General features: G+C 45.1%; 1 protein-coding gene across 3 annotated transcripts in view; it reads right to left on the reverse strand.

The window, feature by feature from the left end:
• Nucleotides 1–22,668: 22,668 nt before the first annotated feature.
• Nucleotides 22,669–26,918, reverse strand: part of LOC144682573 (52 kDa repressor of the inhibitor of the protein kinase-like) — a 30,243-nt gene continuing 25,993 nt past the window's right edge. For all 3 annotated transcript variants that reach the window (XM_078545020.1, XM_078545021.1, XM_078545019.1), the window contains exon 6: nt 22,669–25,566. In XM_078545020.1, the coding sequence (XP_078401146.1) occupies nt 25,519–25,566 (48 nt within the window). In that variant the 3' untranslated portion in view covers nt 22,669–25,518. The remainder of the gene's footprint in view (nt 25,567–26,918) is intronic.

Consider the following 26,918-nt stretch of genomic DNA (forward strand, 5'->3'; position numbering starts at 1 on the left):
AACATTAAAGGCTCTACATGAAAGCATGTTTTTTTTTCATGGTGAGTGTCCAATCTCACCTAGCCCTCTGACGTGAGCACTTTATTCTGGGTTTCAATCACCTCCAGCTTTCTGCACCTTATTTTTAATCAGTGATTAATGGCTCCCATTTGCTTGTAAGTTCTCCCAGTGAACTCGTTCTCCCGAACATCATCTGGGACTAGATAGGGCCCTGGGTCGTCAAGAATCCACTTGGTGAAGGGCACATTCAAAATAGAAAGAAAGACTTGCATTTATAGAGCATCTTTCACGACCCTCAGAACATTCCGGAACACTTTACGGCCAGTAAAGTATTTCTGAAGTGTCCTTACTGTTGTAATGTAGAAAACACGGCAGCCAATTTGCACACAGCGAGTGCCCGCGAACAGCAATGTGATAATGGCCAGACAATCGGTTTTCACGATGTGAATTGAGGGATAAATACTAGCCAGAAAATGGGGGAGAACTCCCCTGCTCTTCTACAACATAGTACCATCAGATCTTTCACAGCCTGTCTTTGCTGTCTGGTCTGTACGTGGCACCTCCGACAGTGCAAGACTTCAGATCAGCATTGATTTCTGTGCTCAAGTCTGTGGAGTGGGATTTGAACCCACAACCTGCTGTCGTGGAGGTGAGAGTGTGACTCACTGAAACACAGCTGACAACAGACAGCACAAGACGTTGCTTCGCAGTCTGCAGTCTGACCGCAATGATAGCCCTCATAAGTTGTAACAGGACCTGGCCACCTGCTCTTCCATATCTATGAGCGCTGAGATGTAAGAAAGTGGCTGCGTTTCTTGCCTGACACATTTAAATGGCCTCTGATGTGTAGGTGGTGACAGGTAGTATCATAGCTGCATAAAAGTGTCAGCTTACTGAAAATGCTGATGTTCAAGAATCCCTCACGTCGGGAGTAGATGGCTGGAGTTTTTTGCAAAAGCCCCAGCTGCGGCTTGGCGGGTTACCACTCTCCCCTCCAAGTCAGAGAGTTACGAGTTCAAGCCCCACTGCCGAGACTTGACCGTGTAATTTAGGCTAACACTCCCAGCGCTCGTACTGAGGGCACATGGGACTGGCAGAGGTGCTGCGGTTCGGATAATGCTAGTCCCTGTCTTGCCCTTTCAAGTAGATGCAATGGATCCCACAGCTTTGTTTAAAGTGCAGAGGAGATCTCCCTCTTCACTCTGTTCCACCGTTCAGTGAGATCGTGACTGATTGGCATCCACCTGCCTTTGTTTTTTTTTCTTTATTCTTTCATGGGATGTGGGCGTTGCTGGCTGGGCCAGCATTCGTTGCCCCTCCCTAATTGCCCTTGAACTGAATGGTTTGCTAGGCCATTTCAGGGGGGCAGTTAAGAGTCAACCTCGTTGCTGTGGGTCTGGAGTCACATGTAGGCCAGACCGGCTAAGGGTGGCAGATTTCCTTTTCTAAAGGACATTAGGTTCTGTATTCCTTAATACCCTTGGCTAGCAAAATATCTTTTTATCTCAGGTTTAAATTGACTAATTGAGCTAGCATCTACTGCTTTTTGTGGGCCAGAGTTCCACGCTTCCATCGTCCTTTGTGTGAGGAACAACTTCTCTCCTGTATAGCCTGGCTTGGATTATAAGGTTTGTCCCCTTGTCCTAGGCCTCCCCCACCAGCGGAAAATGTTTCTCTCTTTCTACCCTATCAATTCCTTTCAAAATCCTAAAATTCTCAGTTAGATCCCCTTAACTCGTTATGGTCCAGAGAACACAAGCCGAGTTTATGTAATCTCTCCTCATAATTTAACCTTTGATGCACTGCCAACATTCTGGCAGAACACAGCGGCCATTTTGCCCACCGTGAGACCCCCATAATCAGTCGTGAGCCAAATGTAATTTATATGTATAAAAAAAAAAGTGTCTTGATACTCGGGTCCATCACTTGTTTCCCTGAATACATTAAGAATCAACGTAGTTTGGAGCCGGAGTCATGTGTAGGACAAGCCAGCTGGAAAGGAGAGAGAGAGAGAAAATGGAGCTGTGAATTGGGCTGACATCAATAGTAGGGACAAAAGCTGGAATCTGTTATTAAACTTGTGGCAACAGGGCACTTGGAAAATCACAATAATATTGGGTAGAGTCAACACGGCTTTATAAAAGGGATATAATGTTTGACAAAATTATTAGAGTTTTTTGAGGGTGCAACTAGCAGGGTAGATAAGGGGGAACCAGTTGATGTAATATATTTAGGTTTTCAGAAGGAATACTAATAAGGTGCCACACAAAATGGTGTTACACAGAGTTAGGGCTAATGGGATTGGGTTAATATAGTAGCATGGATTGAGGATTAGTTAACAGACAAAAAAAACAGAATAGGAATATTTTCAAGGGCACAATATGGAAAATAAAGAGAATCGGAATGTACAGTTTCAAAATTTGAGAATGACACTAAATTGTGGGGGAGGGGGGGTTATAGTTAACAAGAAAAACTACAGCAAAATACAGAAAGATGGTAATAATACACTTGCAGAATGGGTGTGTATTTGGCAAATGAACTTCAATATGTGTAGGTGTGAGGTGGTAGGAAGGACAAAGGGGCCCCATATTCCAAGGAAAAATGGGATAGAGGAGCAGAGAGACCTGGGGGTACAGACACATAAATCACAGGTTAATAAGGCCATAACAAAAGACAAACAAAACACTGGGATTTATGTCTGGAGGAATGGAATTAAAAAACAAGAAGTTATGTTAAACTTGTATAAAATCTTGGTTAGACCACACTTAGATGACTGCACAGTGTTCTGATCTCCATATAATAAAAGGCATGTAGAGGCATTGGAGAGGGCGAAAGAAAGATTTGCTAGAATGATACCTGAACTGAGATTTATTGAATAGGCCAGAAAAATACTGAGGGGTGTAACATTTGAGTTGTTACGAGGATTCAGACTTATAGAGTCATTGAGGTCTGCAGCACAGAAAAAGGCCCTTCGGCCCATTGAGTCTCGCCGGTCAAACAAGTACCTAACTCTTCTAATCCCATTTTCCAGCACTAGCCCCATAGCCTGTATGCCATGGCATCACAAGTGTACATCCAAATACTTCTTAAATGTTCTGAAGGCTTCTGCCTCTACCACCCTTTCAGGCAGTGAGTTCCAGATTCCCACCACCCTCTGGGTGAAAAAATTCTTCCTCACATCCCTTCTAAACCTCCTGCCCCTTACCTTAAATCTACCTCCACCAAGGGGAAAAGTTCTTTCCTGACTACCCTATCTACGCCCTCATAATTTTATACACTTCAATCATGTGCCCCTTCGATCTCCTCTGCTCCAGGGAAAATAACCCCAGTCTATCCAATCTCTCCTCATAATTAAAACTCTCCAGCCCAGGCAACATCCTGATAAATCTCCTCTGCACTCTCTCTAGTGCAACCACATCCTTCCTATGATGTGGATTCCAGAACTGCACGCAATACTCTAGCTGTGGCCTAACCAGTGTTTTATACAGTTCCAGCATAATCTCCCTGCTCTTATATTCTATGCCGTGGCTAATAAAGGCAAGTATTCCATATGCCTTCTTAACCACCTTATCTACCTGTCCCGCTACCTTAAGGGACCGGTGGACATGCACACCAATGTCCCTCTGATCCTCGGTCCTTTCCAGGGTCCTACCATTCATCATGTATTCCCATGCCCTGTCTGTACTGCCCAAGTGTAGCACCTCACACTTATCTGGATTAAATTCCAATTGCCACTGATCAGCCCATCTGACCAGCCCATCTATATCCTCCTGTAATCTAAGGCTATCCTCCTCACTATTTACCACCCCACCAATTTTCGTGTCATCCGCAAACTTACTGATCAACCCACCTACATTCAAGTCTAAATCGTTTATATATACCACAAACAGCAAGGGACCCAACACCGATCACTGTGGAACCCCACCGGACACAGGCATCCAGTCACAAAAACACCCCTCGACCATCACCCTCTGCTTCCTGCCACTCAGCCAATTCTTGGTCCAATTTGCCAAATTGCCTTGGATCCCATGCGGGACCTTATCAAAAGCCTTGCTGAAGTCCAAGTGGACTATGTCAAATGCATTGCCCTCAACTACACACCTGGTCACCTCTTCGAAAAATGCAATCAAATTGGTCAGACATGACCTCCCCTTAACAAAACCATGCTGACTGTCCTTGATTAATGCCTGCCTCTCCAAGTGTAGATTAATTCCGTCCCTCAGAATTGCTTCCAACAGTTTCCCCACCACTGAGGTTAGACTGACTGGCCTGGTGAACAGGCGAATAACACCATACAGGGCCCATCAATGAGAAATAAAGCTTACAAACTGATTTCTTTCGATTCAATTGTGTCCTCATTTTACAAATACCCCACAGAAGCTGAATCCTCCCAATACAAGTTGTGTTCTACCCCCAGCTCCCTGTCTCACTTTAAACGATGAAAGCAAAGATTTACACAGCCAGTTGGCTGGATGATAGCCACAAAGCTGAATCTTCGCACAGTCCCCAGTCTTGTCCTTCGATCCCTTTACTTTAACCCACAGAAAAATGACTTACCTCTTTCACTCAGGCCCTCTGTCGTTAACTCAACCACAGAAAAAATAAAACTGGCACTTCCCCTCCAGCTTTCTACTTTAACTCAACCAGGAGACTAAAAGTTTACATGCTCCCTAAATGATATTGTTAGGAATAATGTATAACTTTATAAGTTTAATTTATATTTTGTATTTGGGTGTTAAGAAAGCCGAAACCTGGTTTTAATTCCATTGAGAGGTGTTTGTGAGTTGGGTGCTGGGAAGTCTGGGGCCCTGTTTGTATGCATGGATTTTTTTTAATGAGGCATTACAACTCTTGAAGTGAAGAGATGGGTTACCAAGGAGTTAGAAGTTTAGTGAAATTAAAGAAAAACATGAAGTAGAAAAAACTGGGCTATTGCCTAGCGACAGGGGTCCAGAGGCACACAGGGAGACAGGGAAACACAGGAGGGTGGTCAGTTAGTGTGTGTATATGAGAGAGTGTCTAATCCTTCTAATAAGAAATTCTGCATGCTTGCTGGGGAACTGGGTTTAGGGAGCTCATGTTCTTGCTCTGAAGTTGAAGTAATAGTGAGTTTAGACTGTGTTTTTTTTGGAGTGTCTCAGGGAGAGGTACCAACTGATGAAAAGCAATAAGTGAATGCTCAGAAGTCCGCCAGAAGAAAATATTTTGAAATTGAGCTAACCCAAGCAAGAAACCTTGGTGTTAAGACGGTGTTAAATCTACACTGGGGTTTTGTGTATGTAAGTATTGCTGGGGTAAAAGGAAAAGTATGAGTTTGAATCATTTTCTGGTATCTGTATTGAAATCTTTCCAACCTTTTTCTCGAGTGTGATATAGTTCATTTATTTTCTTGCTTAATAAACATTTTATTCTTTGTGTTAAAAATGTACTGGCAGGCTCTTGTGAATGTGTTCAGTAACTGACCTCCACAGTTTAAAAAAAAAACAAAGTTAGGATCTACCAAGCCAGGTTTCATGCTGGGATCTGACTTGTCCAGTATTGACGTCAGCTGGGATCATAATAATATTCACAAGTATTCCTCTTACTCAGCCCAGCTTGTCCCTTCTAGCCCCTGTTCACACCTGGACCGCTAGTCAGACACCCAGGGAAAAGATGTAACTTTTGGCGTGTTGGCTAATATCTGGCTGTAAAGCCAAGAACAAAGGAAAGGTATACCTTTCTTATACCCCTCTGTACATGTGTTCAGAACCTGTGGCGATCAGAGATTGGTTACTTCCTGCATCGTCGGCTCTGGTGAGTGATCGAAGGTGATGTCACCAGTCCCTGTGAACTGTTTCAAAATGTCCCTTTGGTCTGTTACAAGAGCCCCAAAGTGGCCCAGAATTCCACATTTGATAAGCATCACTCAGATGTATAATTCACATTGTTTCAAGGGTCCCCACTCCCCTGACCACAATGTCAAAGTATGAGATCAGAAGAAGTTTCCAAGATTCCCTTAACAAGATTCTTCCTGTTCGTGTCTTGATAATCATAGGTATTTGTACCATTTGAATGTATGCAATAAAAACCGACCCATACGTGACTTCTTATAATTCCAGGCTTTTAGACATTTTATTGTCTATATCCTGTTTTAAGAATGCAGCACATATAGAACACAAGGCATTTCATACTGATTTATGTTTTAAGCACTTGTTTGCACAAGTGAATTGACCATTTACTATTTTCCACTCAGTTAATACTTGTGTTCCCACAAAGATCAAGCTAGCAGACTCAACAGTGGCCAATTTGACTTAATATATCATGCCTTATGCACATTCTAATGGTATAACTATAGCCATAATATGCAGCTGAAAAACAATCAGCTACATTGTCATTTAAGGCTTTTCAGTCCCTATTACAGTGAGTGAGGCCTGAAAGAAGTCTCTGAAATTATGGAACAATTGGATAGGGTGGACATAGAGAAGATGTTTCCAATTGCCGGGGAGACCAGAACTATAAGATAGTCACTAATAAATCCATTAGGGAATTCAGAAGGAACATTTTTACCCAGAGTGCTGGTGCGAATGTGGAACTTGCTACCACATGGGGTGGCTGAGGCGAATATTATAGATGGGTTTAAGGGCTACTGGCTAAACCCATGCGGGGGAAAGCAATTGAAGGGTATGCCGACAGGGCGAGATGAAGTGGGGTGGGTGTGGGGAGATTTGTGTGGGCTAGTTAGGTCGAATGACCTATTTATTTCTCAGCTGTGCATTCAAAGAATCTTAGAATGATACAGCACAGGAGGTCATTTGGCCCATCGCGCGTGTGCCGGCTCTTTGTTAGAGCTGTACCATTAGTTCCCCCTCCCCTGCTCTTACCCCATAGCTCTGTCCATTATTTCCCTTCAATATTTATCCAGTTCCCTTTTACAAAATTAGAAATCTCCTTACCCGCCTCACTTTCAGGCAGTGCAATCGAAAGGCCAGCAAGTCGCTGGGTAAAACAATGTTTCTTCACGTCGCCTGGGGTTCTTAAATCTGTGTGTTCTGGTTACCGACCCTTCTGCCATTTGGAAACGTACTTACTCTAGCAAAACTGTTCACGCTTTGGAACACCCCTATCTCTGCCATCTTCCCTGCTGTAAGGAGAACAACCCCCAGCTTCTGTAGATCACATAACTGATGTCCCTCATCCTGGTTTTATCTAATGATAATTCGTGACCTCAGGGAGTCCCAAAGTGCTTTACAGCCTGTTAAGAATCCCGATGTACCCGATTCCCGAGTGGAAGCCAGGAACTACAAGCCCCAGCATGCCCTGGGAGATTCTGCGTGGGTTCGTAGCAGGCTGCACACGTGCAGTCCAGGGGTCTTCATTTCTTTGGGTCGGGGACAAGCTCTCAGGGTGCCTGCATGACAAAACAACGCAAAAAACCTGAGCACAGGGCACATAGTCTCAGGAGATGAGGCTGAAACCCTGGGGGGTGAGCAGCTGTTGAGGCAGTCAGAGTTGGAGTGACTTTGAGGGAATTCAGAGGCTCGGTCTTCAAAAGTGAAAAGTTTCGAGTCCCTCGTGAGGAAAACAGAGTTTTTAACAAGATTGTGTAACTCACAGTGGATACTGACGTCTGGGTGGGTTGCTGAGAAATCCATGGGATTTGTCTTGGTCGTACCTGCCATTTATTGTGCAGTGCAGTGTGTTCAACCACAGTTTGCCTGTTAATTCACATGTACCTCATATTAACCCTGAATGTTAGAGTATAAGATAGATGTTGTAAATTGTTTTACTTTTCTGACTGTGCATAGCACAGTTTATTTTGTTTATTCAAAAAATCATGGCATCTTATAGCTTTATTCTCTTAGTAAGTGTCTGGGATCTCAAACTTTTATCTACTTTAAGCAAAAGGGCCCTAGCCGGATCATACCAAGAACTTGGGAATCTGTTCCAGGATCATGACAATGACATTCTTTGGATGTGTAGTCACTATCAAGGTAGGAAAGGCTTTGGTTGGATTCACATCCCAGCACAAGTCAGGCCTAGGTAAGAAATGAAAATTGGGAAAGAAACTAACCTTCAGGAACAATATTTCAGTGAGGAAAGGGCCAATCTAGGAAACAAGTTCCCTAGGGAGATGCTGGAAGCAGATTGCATTCATTCATTCAAATACAAATCAGACAAATTTCTTTCAGGAAGTGGCATTTTGGGATACAGTATTTGAGTCATTTTGGACACGGCGTGTGGTGAGTGGAGCATACTGCAGCTGAGCAGATGACTTTGGACCTATGGTCCCCAAAGCTCTCCACCACTGGAGGTTTTCCTCATCTCAAGCCAGGGCCTGTTGTAGACTCATTGATAGTGAGTGATCGCTGTGGTTAGTCAACAACGTCATTATGATTGCATTGTGTGATTACTAGGATGGTAAGAAGGGAACTTAGATGGCCCTTGGAGCTTTATTTGTCTGACAATTCCCACATTGCTAAGAAAGAAGTTGATTAACAGTGACAGGTGGTGATGATGTCATGGCTTGGCACTCTCCTGTTTGTAAGTAAGGTAATCCATCTTGTAGGACACTTTACCTCATCTTCCTACCTCTTTAACCTTTCGGCTGCCTTTAAGTTCTAAGAACTTAGTTGGTGTTTTCAATCACAGCAGGAAACCACCCGCCACCAACCCTCTCCTACCCGAGCAGAGCAGAGCGCAGCGGCTCCAATCTCGCCCCAGTGATTGTGTGGTCTGAAATACAGCTCGAGCGCCGGTCCAACATCTTCCCGATATCGTCTTTCTCTCCCGCTGTGCAAACTCTTCCCAGAATGATACATGCTTCCCTCAGGCTGCCCAATGACAGTCGACATCAGCTGGGAGGTCAGAGGTTAACATCCGCCCCCCCCCAACCCACAATCCCTGATATTAAGTACCGTGAATGTCTTTGCGGGGGGGAAGAGGCTTTTGAACATGCCGCCTGATGGATGCCTTTTACAAGATACGTATCATCAAACCTAAAGCTCAGAAGAAGGCACGACAGTTCTGCTCAGCATGGAAGGATCATTGAATGATTTAAGTTCTTTACTACTATAACAAGATAGAAAGTTGCAACTTTAAAAGGGTTGGGGGGGGGGTGTGGTGGTCAGACAGTCAAGCATTTTTTGTGGCGTTCCTACCTTGTATGGGACAGATTTAGGTGCGCCCAATACATCAACTGCAACAATTTTGTGCATTTATATAGCACGGATATGTCCCAAAGGAGCTTCACATTAAAGTTGTCAAACACCCTTTGACAAAAGCTGCATGAGGCAATATTAGGAGAGATGACCAAAATCTGGTCAAAGAAGTGAGTTCTAAGGAGTGACTTATTGGAGGGGACTAAGGTAGCGAGGCAGGGAGGAAATTCCAGAGCTTAAGGCCTAGGCGGCAGAAGACAGTGTCGCCAATAGTAGGATGATTAAAATTGGGGGTGTGCAAAAGTCCAGAATTGGAGGAGTCCAAGGCTTCGGAGGGTTGTGAGTCAGGAGGGGCTACAGAGACAGGGAGAGCATGAGGCCATGGAAGGATTTGAAAACAAAAGTGAGAATTTTAAAATCGGAGCGTTGCCAGTCTGGGAGCTAATGCAGGTCAGTGAGCAGAGAGATGATGGGTGAACAGAACTTGGTGTGAGTTGGGATGCAGACAACACCTTGGGTGACGTACAGTGTGAATGATGATTCGTCTGCATTCCGATCAAAAAGGCCACCCACACTGTTTATAGGTTTTTAAAAGGAACAAATGGCACAAAGTATAGGCTTATGGAAAATGAACTACCACGTGGTCCAATCAAAGACGGAAACACAGAAAGAAGGCCATTTGGCCCATCATGCCCGTGTTGACTCTTTGAAAGGTTTATTAAAGTAGTCCTATTCCCTCTGCTCTTTCCCTATAACCCGGCACATTTTCTCCAATTCCCTTTCGAAAGTTACTGTTGAATCTGCTTCCACTAACGTTCCAGAGTGTGCATTCCAGGTCATCACAACTCACTGCATAGGAAGAATCTTCTCATCTCCGTCTTTGCTTCTTTTGCCAACTCCCTTAAATCGGTGTTCCTTGGCTGCTGCCAATGGAAACAGTTTCTCTTGACCTACTTTATCAAAAGCCCCTCATCATTTTAAACACCTCTAATTTAAAAATTATGGAAGTTTTTGTAAAGAACCCATTCTTGGGGTGTGGGCATTGCTGGCAAGGCCTGCATAACTTTAGGCAGAGGTAGATAGATCCTTGATAAGCAAGGGGGTGAAAGGTTATCGGGGGGTAGGAAGGAATGTGGAGTTGAGGTTACAATCAGATCAGCCATGATCTTATTGAATGGCGGAGCAGGCTCGAGGGGCCGAGTGGCCTACTCCTGCTCCTAATTCGTATGTTCGATGTGTGTATGTTTGTTGACCACCCCTGTCTGCCCTTGAGAAGGTGGTGGTGAGAAGGTGGTGGTGAGGAGGTGGTGGTGAGAAGGTGGTGGTGAGAAGGTGGTGGTGAGGAGGTGGTGGTGAGAAGGTGGTGGTGAGAAGGTGGTGGTGAGAAGGTGGTGGTGAGGAGGTGGTGGTGAGAAGGTGGTGGTGAGAATTGAGGAGGTGGTGGTGAGGAGGTGGTGGTGAGAAGGTGGTGATGTATGCGGCCAGTGATATGATCTCGGTAGACACCAGTAACATGTTTCTTTTTTTTAAAAGATCTGAAAATCCAGGTATTTACATAAGGAGTGAAGCCACAAGGTTCATGGTTTCAAACAAAATAATTTTACTACACAAAAATCAAAGACTTCACGATCTTCATAGTAACCACATTATCTTAAAAAATCAGTTCCATTTGTGATATTAAAAGTACAATGAATTCAGACACCTATACGCTATAACTGAATTTCTTAACTCCACTTACCTTCTACACCCATTTGACTTACACTCCCAAAATGCTCAAGTCAGGTACTTAACAGAAATTGGAAGGTTAACCATTTGGTCTGAATGCTGTTTCAAAGAGACATATAAGGGCTAAGATTTCTTGGGCCTTTCATTTACTTCTACATAAGAACATAAGCAACTCAAAACTGGGCATCTATTAGCAACTCAAGACTGGGCATTCATGAGGCGTTGTGGGCCATCAGCAGCAGCAGAATTGTGCTCGAACACAACCTGTATCCTCATGGCCCGGCATATCCCCCACTCTACTATTACCATCAAGCCAGGGGATCAACCCTGGTTCAATGAAGAGTGCAGGAGGGCATGCCAGGAGCAGCACCAGGCATACCTAAAAATGAGGTGTCAACCTGGTGAAGCCATAACACAGGACTACTTGCATGCCAAACAGCATAAGCAGCAAGTAATAGACAGAGCTAAGCGATCCCACAACCAATGAATCAGATCTAAGCTATGCAGTCCTGCCATATCCAGTTGTGAATGGTGGTGGACAATTAAACAACTCACTGGAGGAGGAGACTCCACAAATATCCCCATCATCAATGATGGAGGAGCCCAGCACAGCAGTGCAAAAGATAAGGCTGAAGCATCTGCAACAATCTTAGGCCAGAGGTGCTGAGTGGATGATCCATCTTGGCCTCCTCCGGAGTTCCCCAGCATCACAGATGCCAGTCTTCAGCCAATTCAATTCACTCCATGTGATATTAAGAAATGGCTGAAGGCACTGGATACTGCAAATAGTACTGAAGGTTTGTGCTCCAGAACTTGCCGCGCCCCTAGCCAAGCTGGTCCAGTACAGCTACAACACTGGCATCTACCTGGCTATGTGGAAAATTGCCCAGGTATGTTCTGTACACAAAAAGCAGGACAAATACAACCCAGTCAATTACTGTTCCATCAGTCTACTCTTGATCATTAGTAAAGTAATGGAAGGGATCATCAACAGTGCTATCAAGTGGCACTTGCTTAGCAATAACCTGCTCACTGATGCCCAGTTTGGGTTCCCCAGGGCCACTCAGCTCCCCGCCTCATTACAGCTTTGATTCAAACATGGACAAAAGAGCTGAACTCCAGAGGTGAAGTGAGAGTGACTGCCCTTGACATCAAGGCAGCATTTGACCGAGTGTGGCATCAAGGAGCCCGAGCAAAACTGGAGTCAATGGGAATCGGGGGGAAAACTCTCCGGCTGGTTGGAGTCATACCCCTAGCACAAAGGAAAATGGTTGTGGTTGTTGGACGTCAGTCATCTCAGCAACAGGACATCACTGCAGGAGTTCCTCAGGATAGTGTCCTTGGCCCAACCATCTTCAGCTGCTTCATCAATTACCTTCCTTCCATTATAAGGTCAGAAGTGGGAATGTTCACTGATGATAGCACAATGTTCAGCACCATTCACGACTCCTCAGATACTGAAACAGTCCATGTCCAAATGCAGCAAGACATGGACAATATCCAGGCTTGGGCTGGCAAGTGGCAAGTAATATTCACACCACACAAGTGTCAGGCAATGACCATCTTCAACAAGAGAGAATCCAACCATCGCCCCTTGATGTTCAATGGCATTATCATTGTCACTGAATCCCCCACTATCAACATCCTAAGGGTTACCATTGGCTGATCTTAGACTTCAACCCCACTTTCCTGCCTGCTCCCCGTATCCCTTGATTTCCCGAGACACCAAAAATCTGTCTAGCCCAGACTTAAATGTTTTCAACGATGGAGCATCCACAACCCTCTGGGGCAGAGAATTCCAAAGATTCACCACCCTTTGAGTGAAGTAATTTCTCCTCATCGCAGTCCTAAATGATCGGCCCTTGGTCCTGAGACTGTGCCCCATGTTTTAGATTCCTCGACCAGCGGAAAAGGCTTCTCAGCATCCACCCTATCAAACCCCTTCGGAATCTTGTAGGTTTCTATGAGATCGCCTCTCGTTCTTCTCAGATCCAGAGGATATAAACCCAATTTACTCAGCCTCTCATCATTGTCCCAGGGACCAATTTAGTGAACTGTCTCCAATTTCAAAGCAGCACACAGTCTCACCAAAACCCTGCACAACTGTAGCAAGACTTCTTTACATCAATCCCCAACGTGCCAATTGCACTGAAGAAGGGTCATTTGGACACGAAACGTTAACTCTGTTCCTCATTTCCACAAATGCTGTCAGACCTGCTGAGTTTTTCCACCAGTTTCTGTTAGGTTTCCACAGTATTTTGCTTTTATGCCATTTGCTTGCTGCACCAGCACTCCTTGTACAAGCACACCCGAGTCTCCTTGAGCATCAACATTTATATGAGTTTCACACCTTTTGTTTTTTTTAAATCATTGGATGTGGACATCACTGGCTAGCCCATCCATAATTGAGCCTGCCAACAAACGTTTCACGGTCATCATGATCTAGATTTTTCTAGAATTCAGATTCCACCTGTCGTGGCAGGATTCAAACCCAGGTCCCCAGAGCATTACGCTGAGTCTCTGGATTACTTTTTTTTGTTGCAAAAATATACTTTATTCACAAAATATCTTCAACAACATTTCAAACCATTTCAAAATCACCATCACAAAAATACAATCAGGTTCAACTTTTACAACGTGTATCACGAAATGCATCAATACAATAAATGAATATTACAATCATTTGCAGACATTCATTTTGAGCTGTACAGCCCGAGGGGATTTAAACAGTTCCCAGTCCCTCAGTCCCCTGTGGCAGAAAGGTCTTAGACGGCCACCCTTCCCCATTGGGCCTTTGCGGCGGCTGCCCCAAGCTTTAGTGCGTCCCTCAGCACGTAGTCCTGGACTTTGGAATGTGCCAGTCTGCAACACTCGGCCGGGGACAACTCTTTGCGCTGGAAGACCAACGAGTTTCGGGCAGACCAAAGAGCGTCTTTCACCGAGTTGATGATCCTCCAGCTGCAGTTGATGTTTGTCTCGGTGTGTGTCTCTGGGAACAGCCCGTAGACAACAGAGTCCTGTGTCACAGAACTGCTCGGGATGACCCTCGACAGAAACCACTGCTTCTCTCTCCAGACCTTCTTTGCAAAGGCACATTCCACAAGGAGGTGAACAACGGTCTCGTCCCCACCTCGAGGGCAACGTGCAGAGGGGGTGAGACTCCTGGCGTGTAGGAAGGATCTGACGGGGAGGGCCTTTCTCACCACCAGCCAAGCTACATCTTGGTGCTTGTTGGAAAGTTCTGGCGATGAGGCATTCTGCCAAATGACTTTGACAGTCTGTTCGGGGAACCATCCCACAGGATCCACCCTCTCCTTTTCCCGCAGGACCTCTAAGACGTTACGTGCCGACCACTGCCAGAAGGACTTGTGGTCAAAGGTGTTTCTCTGCATAAATTTTCCCATGAGGGACAGGTGGTACGGCACGGTCCAACTACTTGGAGCGTTCCGCGGCAGCGTGGCCAGACCCATCCTTCGCTGAGTCTCTGGATTACCAGCCCAGTGACAATACCACTATCCCACCGCCTCCTCGCGCATTCTGCTTTTTCATTCTTATGACCAAAGTAAATAACCACATTACACTCCACTTGCCATCTTGTTGCTCACTCGCTTAACCTGTCGATTTCTTTTTGCAGCCTCTATGTGTCCTCCCCACAGCTTACCTTTCCACCCAGCTTAGTACAGTTGATGATTATCCCTCAACCAGCCTCACAACGACAATAGGGCCGGATTTTAGGGATGCGAATCGGCACGGCCACCCCTCCACCCACACGTATGTAAAAGATGGCGCGACGACGTTGGGTTGGTGACCCCGCCAGTCTCCGGTGTTACGGAGGTGGAGCAGATGCAGAAGTCGGAAGCCCCGCCTGTCATATCGGATTAGCCAATCAGCGAGCTATTGAGCCTGTCAAAGAGCCAATTGTCCGTGGCTTTTCGTTGCCCGCTCCATCTTCAGGCGCCGCACAGGAGATGTTTTGGGGGTGCTTTATGCCAGGTATGAGGAGGCGAGGGAGGGAGGGAGGGGGGGGGAAAAGGCTTGCCAGAGGGAGCGTGGCTACGTGCAGCAGCAGCGAGCGCTGGGGAAGGTGGGAGAGCATCTCTACGCTCTTTTGACTTCATCTATTCACTGTCTTGAGCCTGCCATGAGAAATAAGGAGAAATTGGGAGGGGCTTCAAACTGGTGACCGGGACCCGACTCCCTGCTCACGGAGTTACCCCTCTCCTGGCCTAGCCGCCCAATTAAACACGGAGCCCCCCGCTTCGCACCCCTAGCCGGCTGTCCGATGCTTGATTCGCCCAAGCTGTGGCGGCGGGGGGGGGGCAAGCGGACCACTCGCTGCTTTTCATTCTGCCTCCTTCACCGAGCGGCTACCATAAAGTCCGGCCCAGAATATCCGGTCATCCACAACTACAGCTTGGGAGAGGGTTGTGGCGGGGGAGGACTTGCTGTACACAAATTGGCTGCTGCATCTCCTCCAGCAGTGGCTGCGCCTCACATGTAATGCAGTGGTTGTAGACTCTTTTGGAATGTTCCAAGGAGCTGATAAGGGCCCTGTATAAACCAAAGTCCTTCATTTTGGTACGTGCAGTTGCTTAAGATTGATCAGTGGTTTGTTGGCGTTTCACATAAAGTGTAATGTCTGGATTTTGACACCTGCGTCTCAAAATTTTTTAATAATCGGATCGATGAACAGGATCATTAAAATAGACACAAATTTGGAGGCAAAAGCGCATCAAAACAACTCACAGTCGATTCATTTACGAATGGTTCTTTTGGGGCAAAAATTGAAAGAAATTCCGCCCTCTTGTGCCCATCGTTAGTAATTCAGGTATTTTCTCCCCTTCAATGCTCGTATCTCTTCGCTGCTTTAAAACTGGAATGAACAACACAGCAATAGGCCATTTGGCTCATTGTCCATGCCGGTGTTTATGCTCCACACAAGCCTCCTCCCACCCGTCTTCAACTAATCCTAGCAACATTTCCACTTATTCCTTTCTTCCTCATGCGTTTACCTAGTTTCCGCTTAAATGCATCTATACCGTCCACATCAATTACTCCCTGTGGTCATGGGCTAGTGGTTCCAAGGTCTGGACTACTGATCCAGACAGACAAGACCACTGCAGTTGGGGAATTTAAATTCAATTAATAAATAAACCTGGAATTAAGAAGCTATTATCATCATTGGGTGACCATGTAATTGTCGGATTGCAGTACACAATCTACCAGGTTCACTAATGTCCTTAAAATTGGCCTTCCCTACCTGGCCTAGCCTGGCTTATGGAGGGTGGTATAGTGGGAATGTCACTGGACTAAATGTACCAGACAGGCCAATGTTCTGGGGTCATGGGTTCAAATCCCACCACAGCAGCTGGTGGAATTTAAATTCAATTAATAAAATCTGGAATTGAAAAGCCGGTCTCAGTAATGGTAACCAGGACAACTGCTTCACTAATATCCCTTTCGGGAAGGAAATCTGCCAGACCTTTTACCCGGTCTGGCCTACATGTGATTCCAGACCCACAGTGGTTGGCTCTCAACTGCCCCTCTGAAATGGCCTAGCAAACCATTCAGTTCAAGGGCAACTAGGGATGGGCAACAAATGCTGGCCCTTCCAGCGACGCCCACATCCCATGAAGTCATAAAGAAAAAAAAAATGCATCAGTGTCAGCTGTGGCTTAGTTGGTAACACACTTGCCTCTGAATCACAAGATGCACACCAAAATCTAGCCTGATACTTCAGTTCAGTATTGAGGGAGTGCTGCCGTGTCAAAGGTGCTGCCTTTGGGATGAGATGACGGGACTGAGGTCTCATCTGCCCTCTCGGGTAGATGTAAAAGATCTCATGGCACTATTTCGAGTAGGAGAGTCCCAGTGTCCTCGCCAATATTTACCCCTCAAACAAGAGGAAAAGGTTTTTCACCCAGAGGGTGGTTGGAATCTGGAACACACTGCCTGAGGGGGTGGTAGAGGCACGAACCCTCACAACATTTAAGAGGTATTTAGATGAGCACTTGAAACGCCATAGCATACAGGGCCAAGTGCTGGAAAATGGGATTAGAATAGATAGGTGCTCGATGGCTGGCATGGACACGATGGGCCGAAGGGCTTGTTTCTGTGCTCTATAACTCTATGACTCTAAGATCACAAAAACAATTACCTGGTCATTATCACTGCTGTTTGTGGGAGCTTGCTGTGTGCAAATTGGCTGCCACGTTCCCACAGTGATCGCGTGTATAAGGTTAATTCATTGGCTGTAAAGCACTCGAGATGCCTAGTGGTCGGGAAGGAAAGAAGACCAGTGCTCTTGTCTCAGCTCATGAGCCTCCTCTATATCTTCATTACCTCTGGACTTGACTATTCCAACGCACTCCTGGCCGGTCTCCCGCATTCTATACTCTGTAAGCTTGAGATCATCCAAAACTCTGCGGCCTGTGTCTTAATGCGCAGCAAGTCCCATAAGCCCCATTCCCGTATCACCCCTGTGCTCACTGAACTACATTGGCTCCCGGTCAAGAAATGTCCTGATTTTAAAATTCTCATATTTGTTTTCAAATCCCTTCATGGCCTTGCCCCTCCCTATCTCTGTAATCTCCTCCGACCCTACTGCACTCCCGAGGTACCCGCGCACCTCTAGCTCTGGCCTTTTGCGCATTTCCAATCGTAATTGCTCCCATATTGGCGGCCGTACCTTCAGTTGTCTAGACCCTAAGCTCTGGAACTCCCTCCCTACACCTCTCTACCCCGCTTTCCTCTCTTTAAGACACTTCTTAAAACCAACCGTCGACCAAACTTTTGACCATCTGACCGAACATCTGCTTTGTGGCTCAGTGTCACATTTTGTTTTAAAACGCTTCTGTGGAGCGCCTTGGGCTAGCTCATTAAGTTAAAGGCACTATGACAATATAAGTTGTTGTTGTCGCCACCTTTCATGACCTGAGGATATCTGAGTGCTTTACAGTCAGTGAAATATTTTGCAAATGTGGTCACCGTTGTAGTGGAGGAAGCAAATAAATCAAAACCATTAAACTGACTGAGGCATTGGTGCAGTGGACAGTTTAACAACCTCCTCCCAACCCTTCATCAAAAACAGGCTGTAACCAGGTGCTCCAATGACTCCCCATTGGAAAGCACTGATCCCCTGACACCTCTTGCTAATGCGCTGTGTGGCAAAATAAGCTTTTGAGTCTTGGTTAAAAAAAAATGTAATTCCCTGGACACGGGTGTCAGTGGGAAGGCCGGCATTTATTGCCCATTCCTAGTTGCCCTTGAGGAGGTGGTTGGAGAATCTTCTCCTTGAGCAGCTGGAGTCCGAGGGGTGAAGATGTTCCCAGCTAGAGAGTTCTAGGAGTTTGACCCAGTGGTAACACTGGGCCGCCTAAGAAATGATGGGAGTTTGCTGCTCACCGTTCTGCTCCCTGCCCACAGTCTGAGGATGAACCAATCCCATCTCAACTCTGATGTCCTTTTTGACCCCGAAATGAGCTACCGGCCATATGTCCACATCATTACCAAAAACATCTTTCCCGCCCCTGTAACATTTCAGCCACCAACCCTGTTAAGCTCATCTGCTGCTGAAACCCTCATCTACACCTTTGTTACTTCCAGACACAATTATTCCAATGCCCTCCTGGTCAGCCTGCTATATCCCACCCTCCGTAAAGTTTACAGCATAAAAAATGCTGCTGCTTCTATCTTAACTTGCACCAAGTTCCATTCATCATCGCCCCACGCTTACTGACCTAGATTGAGTCTTAGACTGACAACATTTTGACTTAAAATTTTATCTTGCTTTCAGACCCCTCACCCTTCCTTATCTATGTATTTACGTTCAGCTCCACAACCCTCTGATAGGATGTTAAACATAGGCCTTACCTGCCCTCACAGGTGGATGTGAAAGATCCCACGGCACTATTCGAATAACAGGGCAAGCCTCCGTGATCCTATCCAAGCTCTGGACAAACGTCATTAAAACAATTCAATTGGTCGTTTACCATATTGCTGTTTGTGGGATCTTGCTGTGCGCCATGTACGTTATAATGCATACATTACGTTATAATACTTCAAGAGTAATTCATTGGTCCAAGAGCACTGAGGTTGTGAAATGCAAGTTCATTCTTTGCCTTCCGTAGCAGCCAATTAATGCTTTTGACAAAAGAATCTTAAAAAAAAAACAATGGAGGGGCAGTAAAGGTGGACTTTGTGCATTCATGACAAAGGAATTAGTCTTTAAAGCATAGATAGAACGCTCCACATATCTGCCTCATTTTTCTGCCATTTGAAGGCCACTCAGATTTTATTCCAGCAATGTGTTTACTGAAAGTCATCTTTCCAAGTCAGCCTGAGTAAGCTTAGGTTCTTTCATGAATGAATTCTTTCCATTTACCTGTCAGCTTTGATGTCATGTCCCCCTTTGATCTGTTGTACAGAAGGCTTTGCAAGAGAGAGATGGCCCTGGAAACTTCAATGGGAAAAATAGCCTACCGAGCAGATTGTTAACTACACGGCTGTTTACACTGACCTTTAGACCCAGTGGTATACTGTAGTCTTAGGCTGTTAATCCACGTGTAGTGCTGTGTGGCTCTACGTTGTGAACGAGCATGAGAGAGAGCAACTGGATGCTGAAGGCACATTTAAACATGAAAAATTCCACAAGCTTTAATCTTGTGAAGACATTGCCCGCTGTGGTACTAAGCCGTAGGGAGCAGATAGTCCTTGGCCGAAGCTGCCTACTTCTGCTGGTGCGGCGGCCGAGTGCTACCACTTGCCTTGGTGGGTCTAGTGCACTGGAAATCACTAGATGTACCCAACTGCTATCCAAGAAAAAAACCCCAACACATGGGCCTAAGCTGCAAAACAAACATTTGCTGTGATCTGTCCACGACCATTACGTGGAGTCCAGAGCACAGAAAACAAGCTGTTCAACCCAACTGGGCCATTTGGTCTCCACACCAGCCTCTCCATCCAATCCGCCGGTTCTCAAAGCGGGATGGTGGTTTTCGGGCACTCCATAGAGAGAGCTGGGGGCGGGGGGGCTGACAAAATAATGTGAAAGTGCTTACATGGGCAGCCAGAGGATCTGAGTGGCACAGCCACTTCTAGAGTGCAGAGTGTGGGCAGGCTGTCTCACCCAGGAGGGGAGCACGTGTGGAGGAGCACTGAGAAGCATGAAGATCTGTAGGCAAATATCTGTAAGTCAATACCTGTTCTCTTAAAAAAGGATTTAAATGCTCATGAGCAGTACTTTCACGCTACTGCATTATAATTTAGATAGATTCAGTCACCGTCCTGACTTGGAAATATATCGCCGTTCCTTCACTGTCGCCGAGTCAAAATCCTGGAACTCCCTCCCTAACAGCACTTGGGCTGCTGCAGTTCAAGAAGGCGACTCACCCCCACCTTCTCAAGGGCAATTAGGGATGGGCAATAAACGCTGGCCTAGCCAGCGATGCCAACATCACATGAACGAAAAATTTACCATGAATACTAAACCATTCATAAAGGGGGTCTCTCAGCCAAAGGATTTTGAGAACCATTGATCTAACCCCACCAGGATATGCTTCCATCCCCTTTTTGCTCGCGGGCTATTCTATCTTTCCATTAACTGGGATAGAGTTGTCTGCCAACGCTTAACGGCTAGACCCAGCATGTTAAGAATGGCTTCCTTTTTCTTCCATTATGGAGAAGATAAACACCACATGCCAACCCAGGCCGCAATATGCCAGACGGGTTCACATCTGTGGCCCCAAATCCTCCTGCTAGCCTGATGCTTATTCTGGAATTGCACAAGTCAGCAAAGAAAATGCGATGGCCACGAGGAGGCAACTCTCTGACCAATTAGGGTCAGTGTGGTGCGTGCCTCGCTGTCCACTGGGCTGAGTCCAACCAATCTGTTTCTGCAGGGCAGAAAGATCAAGGCAGTAGAATGAACCGGATAGCTCTTCGTTAAACCGGCACTGGCACGATGGGTTGAACGGCCCGCTTCTGTGCCGGGGTTCTACAGTCCCTGCCCACACAGCTGTCAGGAATTGTTGAAGCATGGCCCTCAGAAGTCAAGAGCACCAGAGATTAAACCCTCCATCCATCACTACAGATCTTTTCATACTCTGCCCAAATGCATTGTTGACTTTATTACAGTTAACACCTTAATACCGGTAATAGCCAATGGGAGAATATATATACATAGTCTTATGCCTAATTTCGATTAGCAGATTTAACTTTGGAATTCATTTTGAAGCACCCAGACAGTCAAGTTCCCCCGGTGGCTCAGAAGTGTTATCGATGAGTAAGCGAACCACACAGACGAAAACGGTACGAGGCTTGCTCCCTGACTTGTGCCATTAAACAATCTCAATTTGACAAGCAACAGGGAGATTAGGTCAGTCCTCACTGTCCCAGGAATACAGGGCAAATCAATATTTAACGTTGCTGAAAAGACGACTTTTTTTTGTCAAAGCTTTTCATCTTGCACTCATCAGGACAATTCGCAAGAAAATACTAAAGTCAGGGGTAACCACGTTGTTTCCCCCCCGACATTGGTATTTGCTTACGAATTGTCCTGATGAGTGCAAGGCGAAAAGCTTCGACAAAACATGTCCTTTTTTTCAACAATACCCGAGCTCTGTAATTTAACACAAAAAAGTTACACTGCATCCAACAAACCTTGCATTGCTTTATTACCATCTTATCCCCTTACTGAAGATATTGACACTGGTTAGGTTACGGTTCCATAGATACAGAAGTAGTTCCCAGGTTTAATCTCCAGCCTGTGCAGAGATGACTGATCACTGTCAGAGGAACAAGCGTACAGCAACAACTGGCATTTATATGGTATCTTTTAACACAGTAAAACATCCCACAGCACTTCACAGGACCCTATCAGACAAAATTTGAAAGCCACATAGATATTAGGTCTGGTGACCAAAAGCTTAAGAAAGTTAAAAGCAGAGATTTAGGGGGGGCGGGATTCATGCGATAAGGACACAAGACCGCAATTGAAGGAGAGCACAGATCTCAGAGGGTTGTAAGGTTGGAGGTTAAGAGACGAGGAGAGGCAAGGCTATGATGGGTTTTCGAGAAAAGGATGAAATTTTAAAATCGAGGCACTGCTAATCCAAGAACTAATGTGGGAATGGGTGAGGACTTGGCGGGGAGAGTTAAAATTTAAGGCAGCAGAGTTTTGGATGAGCTCAAATTTAGTGGTTTGCAAGGAGAGCATTGTTAACTCCAGACTCAACCTATTCCAAAGATATCCATGAAGATTTCAGCAGCAGATTGGTTTCTGCCCCTGCGCCAACCTGCAATGTTACAGACGTATTAATATAGGTTTGGAAGCTCAGCTAGGGATAAACCACAGTGACGATGCAAACAGTCTGATTTAGCTACAGTGGCCAGGGCTTGGGAGTCAAACAGGGTTGAAGTTGGTGGCTAGGGTATGGAGTTTGTGGCAGGGATCAAAGGCAAAGGCTTCTGTCTTTCAAAAATCAAATTGGAAAAAAAATTCTGCTCAATGTCTAACATGGAGTGTGACAAATCAGAGACAGTGAAGGGAGTCGAGAGAGGTAGTGTAGTGTTACTGTTAGTTTTAGTAGACCTGAGCAAAGCAATTCAGTCACCCTGCCCCTAGGGTCCAACGACTTGTTGCCACTGTCCTGGCTCACATATGAAGAAAGGCCTTTTATAAAAAGGTACTGGAAATGGTGGAACACTACCCAGGCACAAAGTCATTAGGACAAAGGGAAGAAAAGGTGGGGGTGGGAAAGAGGGGAAGTGGTGAGAAGGATTCTGAAAAGAAAACAGGAGTCATTCATCTAAGATTTCAATTTATTGTAAAATACAGATACACACAAAATGTATGCAACGTCTAGACTGCAGAAATAAACCAAATTAGGAGTCTTTGCAACACTGAACATAAAACAAGAACACAGAAACGCGACTTATCCCATTGCATTCACATACTACAAAAGGTAACAATTCTGACAAGGTTCTTTCATAATTATTGAAAAAAGTTACAATATTAAACAAGTGCGAAAGGTTTCTCTCTGAACGTTTTATATGGCCTGATGGTGTGTTGAAGTACAAGCCTTGTGGGCACAGCACATACAAGAGATGGCTTGAATGACGGACTTGTTGGCTATTCAAAAAGGAAAACATCAGCAACAATCTCCACATTCACTCATACCAGGATTTGTTAATATGCACTGCTTGTTGTAGTGAAGTCTTTTTTTTTAAAATAAAGCCAAGAATCACAGAGCATAAGACATTCTCAAAAAAAACTTTGCAAGTTGCAAATAGTGGCTGTTCGTTTTATTTCTAGTTGGGGGTGGGGGTAGGGGTGACTGAAGTGGGAAAGAGGCACCATAATGGCTCTCCAAAGTAGCGCTGTGTGCATGGGATGGGAGAAGGCATAATGGCACTTCAGTGACACCAGCATAAAACTTAATTAAATGCTAAATACAAATAGCTGCTTTCAGTATTGAACAATGACTGCTGGAGAAATATGCCTTTTTTGTGTGCATTGGATTTCTACCACCTGAATGGTAGCGTATGACCAATAAGTTCTAATGTGCCCTTTCCCCCCACCTCCAGGAATTTCTCTTCTATTGAGGCAAACTCATAACAGCTTTACCACTTACTGGAATGAACATTAACCTTGTTGCAACTAAACACTGAACTGCACCGCTAACTCAGAATAAACTCACGCTGGATCTTTACAAGAACCCTCCAACTCAACCATTATTTACACACAAACAAGGTTAGAAATGGTGTCTTGTCCAGAACCTGACAAAAATTATACATCATTCGAACATTCATTCCAGTAACTCGCCCAAACGGCCTTCATTTGAGTGCGAGCCTCGACAACGTGTTGACAGAACTACCTGAACGTGAAGCACAACAATACCCGCCTTCGATGCTGTCCTTACCCCGTGCCCAGCAAGCTGGATAGCAACTGGAATCAGGTGCCTTGGCCGAACCTTTTCCTTCACTTAAGCTGGGGGACGCTGCAGCGACTGTAGTGCACTTTTGCCTTAGTTGAGTTCAGCAAACTCAGCTGAGACTGAAAATCAAACGAGAGACCTTCTAGTCAGAGATGGTGCCTTAAACTCCAAGCCATGGTTGGGTGGGGGAAGATGGTGTTTGCAGGAGGCTATACTTGAGCCATTTTTATCTGAAACATCTTTGACAAGTACACGATACAGGGCATTACAAAAATAACTTTCCACATTAGCAATTAGCTTAAGGGACTCACAAATGGGTGAGATTTTTTTTTAATATAAATTAAAAGATAGTATGAATAGCAAGCCTTTTAACTGTAATTCAAAAGACCCAACATTAATTACAAAGTATTTCACAGAAATGAATTTCTAACACAATCATCAGCTAGTAGGAAAGCATGCATCTGTGAAAATTAAACTGCATTATAAAACAATTACCAACTCCTGACAAGTTAATGGTTAATTAATCTATACAGACATGTCTTTAAACATTAAAATACTGTTCCTTCCGCATCAGTGTTATACACATCGCACTAATGCAATGACAGGATTTTTATACAAATAGAAATAGGTCAATTACTCAACCTAGTAAATCTGATGAGGGCTGGAAGAATCCACTCAAGCCCTTTTAAAAACTAGACTCAAAAGAGGTTTGTGTACTGCATATTATCATTAACTTCCCCAGGCAACTTACATGGCACATGGAAAGAGCTCCCTCCAATGGCCTAGTATAGAATTGCACCATCCACTGCAGTATTCGGTCCCAGGTTTAAGATCTGTGTCCCATGCTGAGCTAGTTGATTTTCAGCTGAGCAACAACTGAAGCTTGGGCGGAGAAAGGAATCAACCGGGGATTCTAGCACCTAACGGCTAGTTATGCACCAGTGAGGATGTCAATTGGGGGCAAGATCAACTTCAACCATGACAGTTGCATGGGATGCTGACACTTGTTCCAAAGGTTCATGTGTGAAAAATGGCTACAAGGGTTCTCTGGAAATGTATCTGTGCATGAAATCAGTACACCCATATCCATGTCCTCCACCTCTTTAAGCAATTCTTCCTTTATCAAGCTCTGAGGAACAGCCACAGCCCAAAGCATTAATCTTTACAAAGTGTCCCATAGTGTTTGCAGTTTTTATTTGAAGTCAGTATTTGTGTTACCCCCCACCCAATTCCTTCTGAAGGAACTGCTTAATGGTACATTAGGAAAATACTCCCTAAATTCTCTATGGTGCTGGTTTCGCCAAGGGTTGTCTGCAGTTATGGAGAATTGCAGCTACATCGTCTATCACTGCACAGCCCTAAATGGGAGATGCCGATACTCACTTTACTGTAAAAGAACATTACCTTTCCTCCCCCAAGATTTAGGGACACTTAGCAGACACTTGCTGGCGTGCAGTTCCTCAGGTGGCAGCAACACCAGCCCTCACCGCAGTGGTCAGCACAGGCAAGCGGCAAGGCTAGAAAGGGAGGGGCCAAAGCCAAGTCCTCACGCCATGTTGACACATATACAGCAGTTACCGGATAGCAAACACGAACTGATTTCTCCCCCTCCATTTGTCCACTGGCACAGGCTAGGATGAAACATGGGACCATGGTGTGTGGCTCAGTTGCACACTGCCTTTACCACCCGAGACATTGGGAAGAAAACCTAACGTTTCAACTCAACGCACTATCGAATGAGAGAGAATTATCAGATGTGAAATTTGCCCCTGGATAGAATAAGAAAACAGAAAAAAAATTGTAAAAAAGACATCGTTTTCTGGTATACAAGTTCATTCAATTCAGCTCCAACTATCTCATCAGCAATACAAGTATGTTGGACACACAGATAATGCTAATATAAAAACAAAAAACTGCGGATGCTGGAAATCCAAAACAAAAACAGAATTACCTGGAAAAACTCAGCAGGTCTGGCAGCATCGGCGGAGAAGAAAAGAGTTGACGTCCCGAGTCCTCATGACCGGTCATGAGGACTCGAAACATCAACTCTTTTCTTCTCCGCCGATGTTGCCAGACCTGCTGAGTTTTTCCAGGTAATTCTGTTTTTGAGGACTCGAAACGTCAACTCTTTTCTTCTCCGCCGATGCTGCCAGACCTGCTGAGTTTTTCCAGGTAATTCTGTTTTTGACACAGATAATGCTGCTGCTTTATACGCAGGCAGCCTGAAGTTAGTCCTACAACAGCCTCGAATCCCAACCTTAATTTTGCTGAGATATATTTAACCCACCTTCCTGCAGGTGTGGCCATTTTCTATTCTCCTCCACTGCATGGATTGAAGAAAAAGGCAAGAACTCCAGCGTAAGCAGTGGATTCCTGCCTTCCCTGAATGACCCAGCCACCACAAATTGCTGAACAACCAGCACATTAAGAGGGGTATTAAACCCAAACTACGAAGCATCCTGATATTTTCTCAGCAACATGGGACCTTGACTGTGTGCAAAACAACTGCACTCTCTTAGATGTCCCGAGATGCGGGTTGGCACAATTTTAATGCAAGATTTTATTTAGTGTTCCATTCCCTCAAAGAAAACACTGAGTTGATGTCGTACTTGGGTTTCCAGGATTGCCATGATGTGTCTTGCTGCTTATTCCGTGAGTTCTGTTACCAAGACGCTCACTGTAAAAGCTGATGTTGAGCAACATCAGCTAAGTTAACACCTAAAACAATTAGGTGCCATGACAGATTAGGATAAGTCTTAATTTAGACAAGTGTCTTTTCTCATACTCGGCCATTTGGTGGAATATCAAAAGTTGTTTTTGGGATTGTTATCCTGCAAGTACAAAACACCAGATGGGTAACGAAGCTGGAGTGTTATTCGAACATGTTCTCTTGTCTCCAAGGCACTGATTTTAATTCGTTTCTGAGTACAGTAATGAAGAAATATTTCTTCTTCTGTCCTTACAGCCAGTGATTAATCCAGGGGTACAGGGTCACAGACGTGAACAGCACCAATGTTCTCACCCCGCTGGCCTCTATCAAAAACCTGGTGATCATTACACTCAACACTCCCACGTCTCAGCAAGCAACACTGATTTGGGAGCAGCCAGATTTTGTCTGTGA

The sequence above is a fragment of the Cetorhinus maximus genome, chromosome 7 (assembly GCF_964194155.1).
Source record: "Cetorhinus maximus chromosome 7, sCetMax3.hap1.1, whole genome shotgun sequence".
Taxonomy (NCBI): domain Eukaryota; kingdom Metazoa; phylum Chordata; class Chondrichthyes; order Lamniformes; family Cetorhinidae; genus Cetorhinus; species Cetorhinus maximus.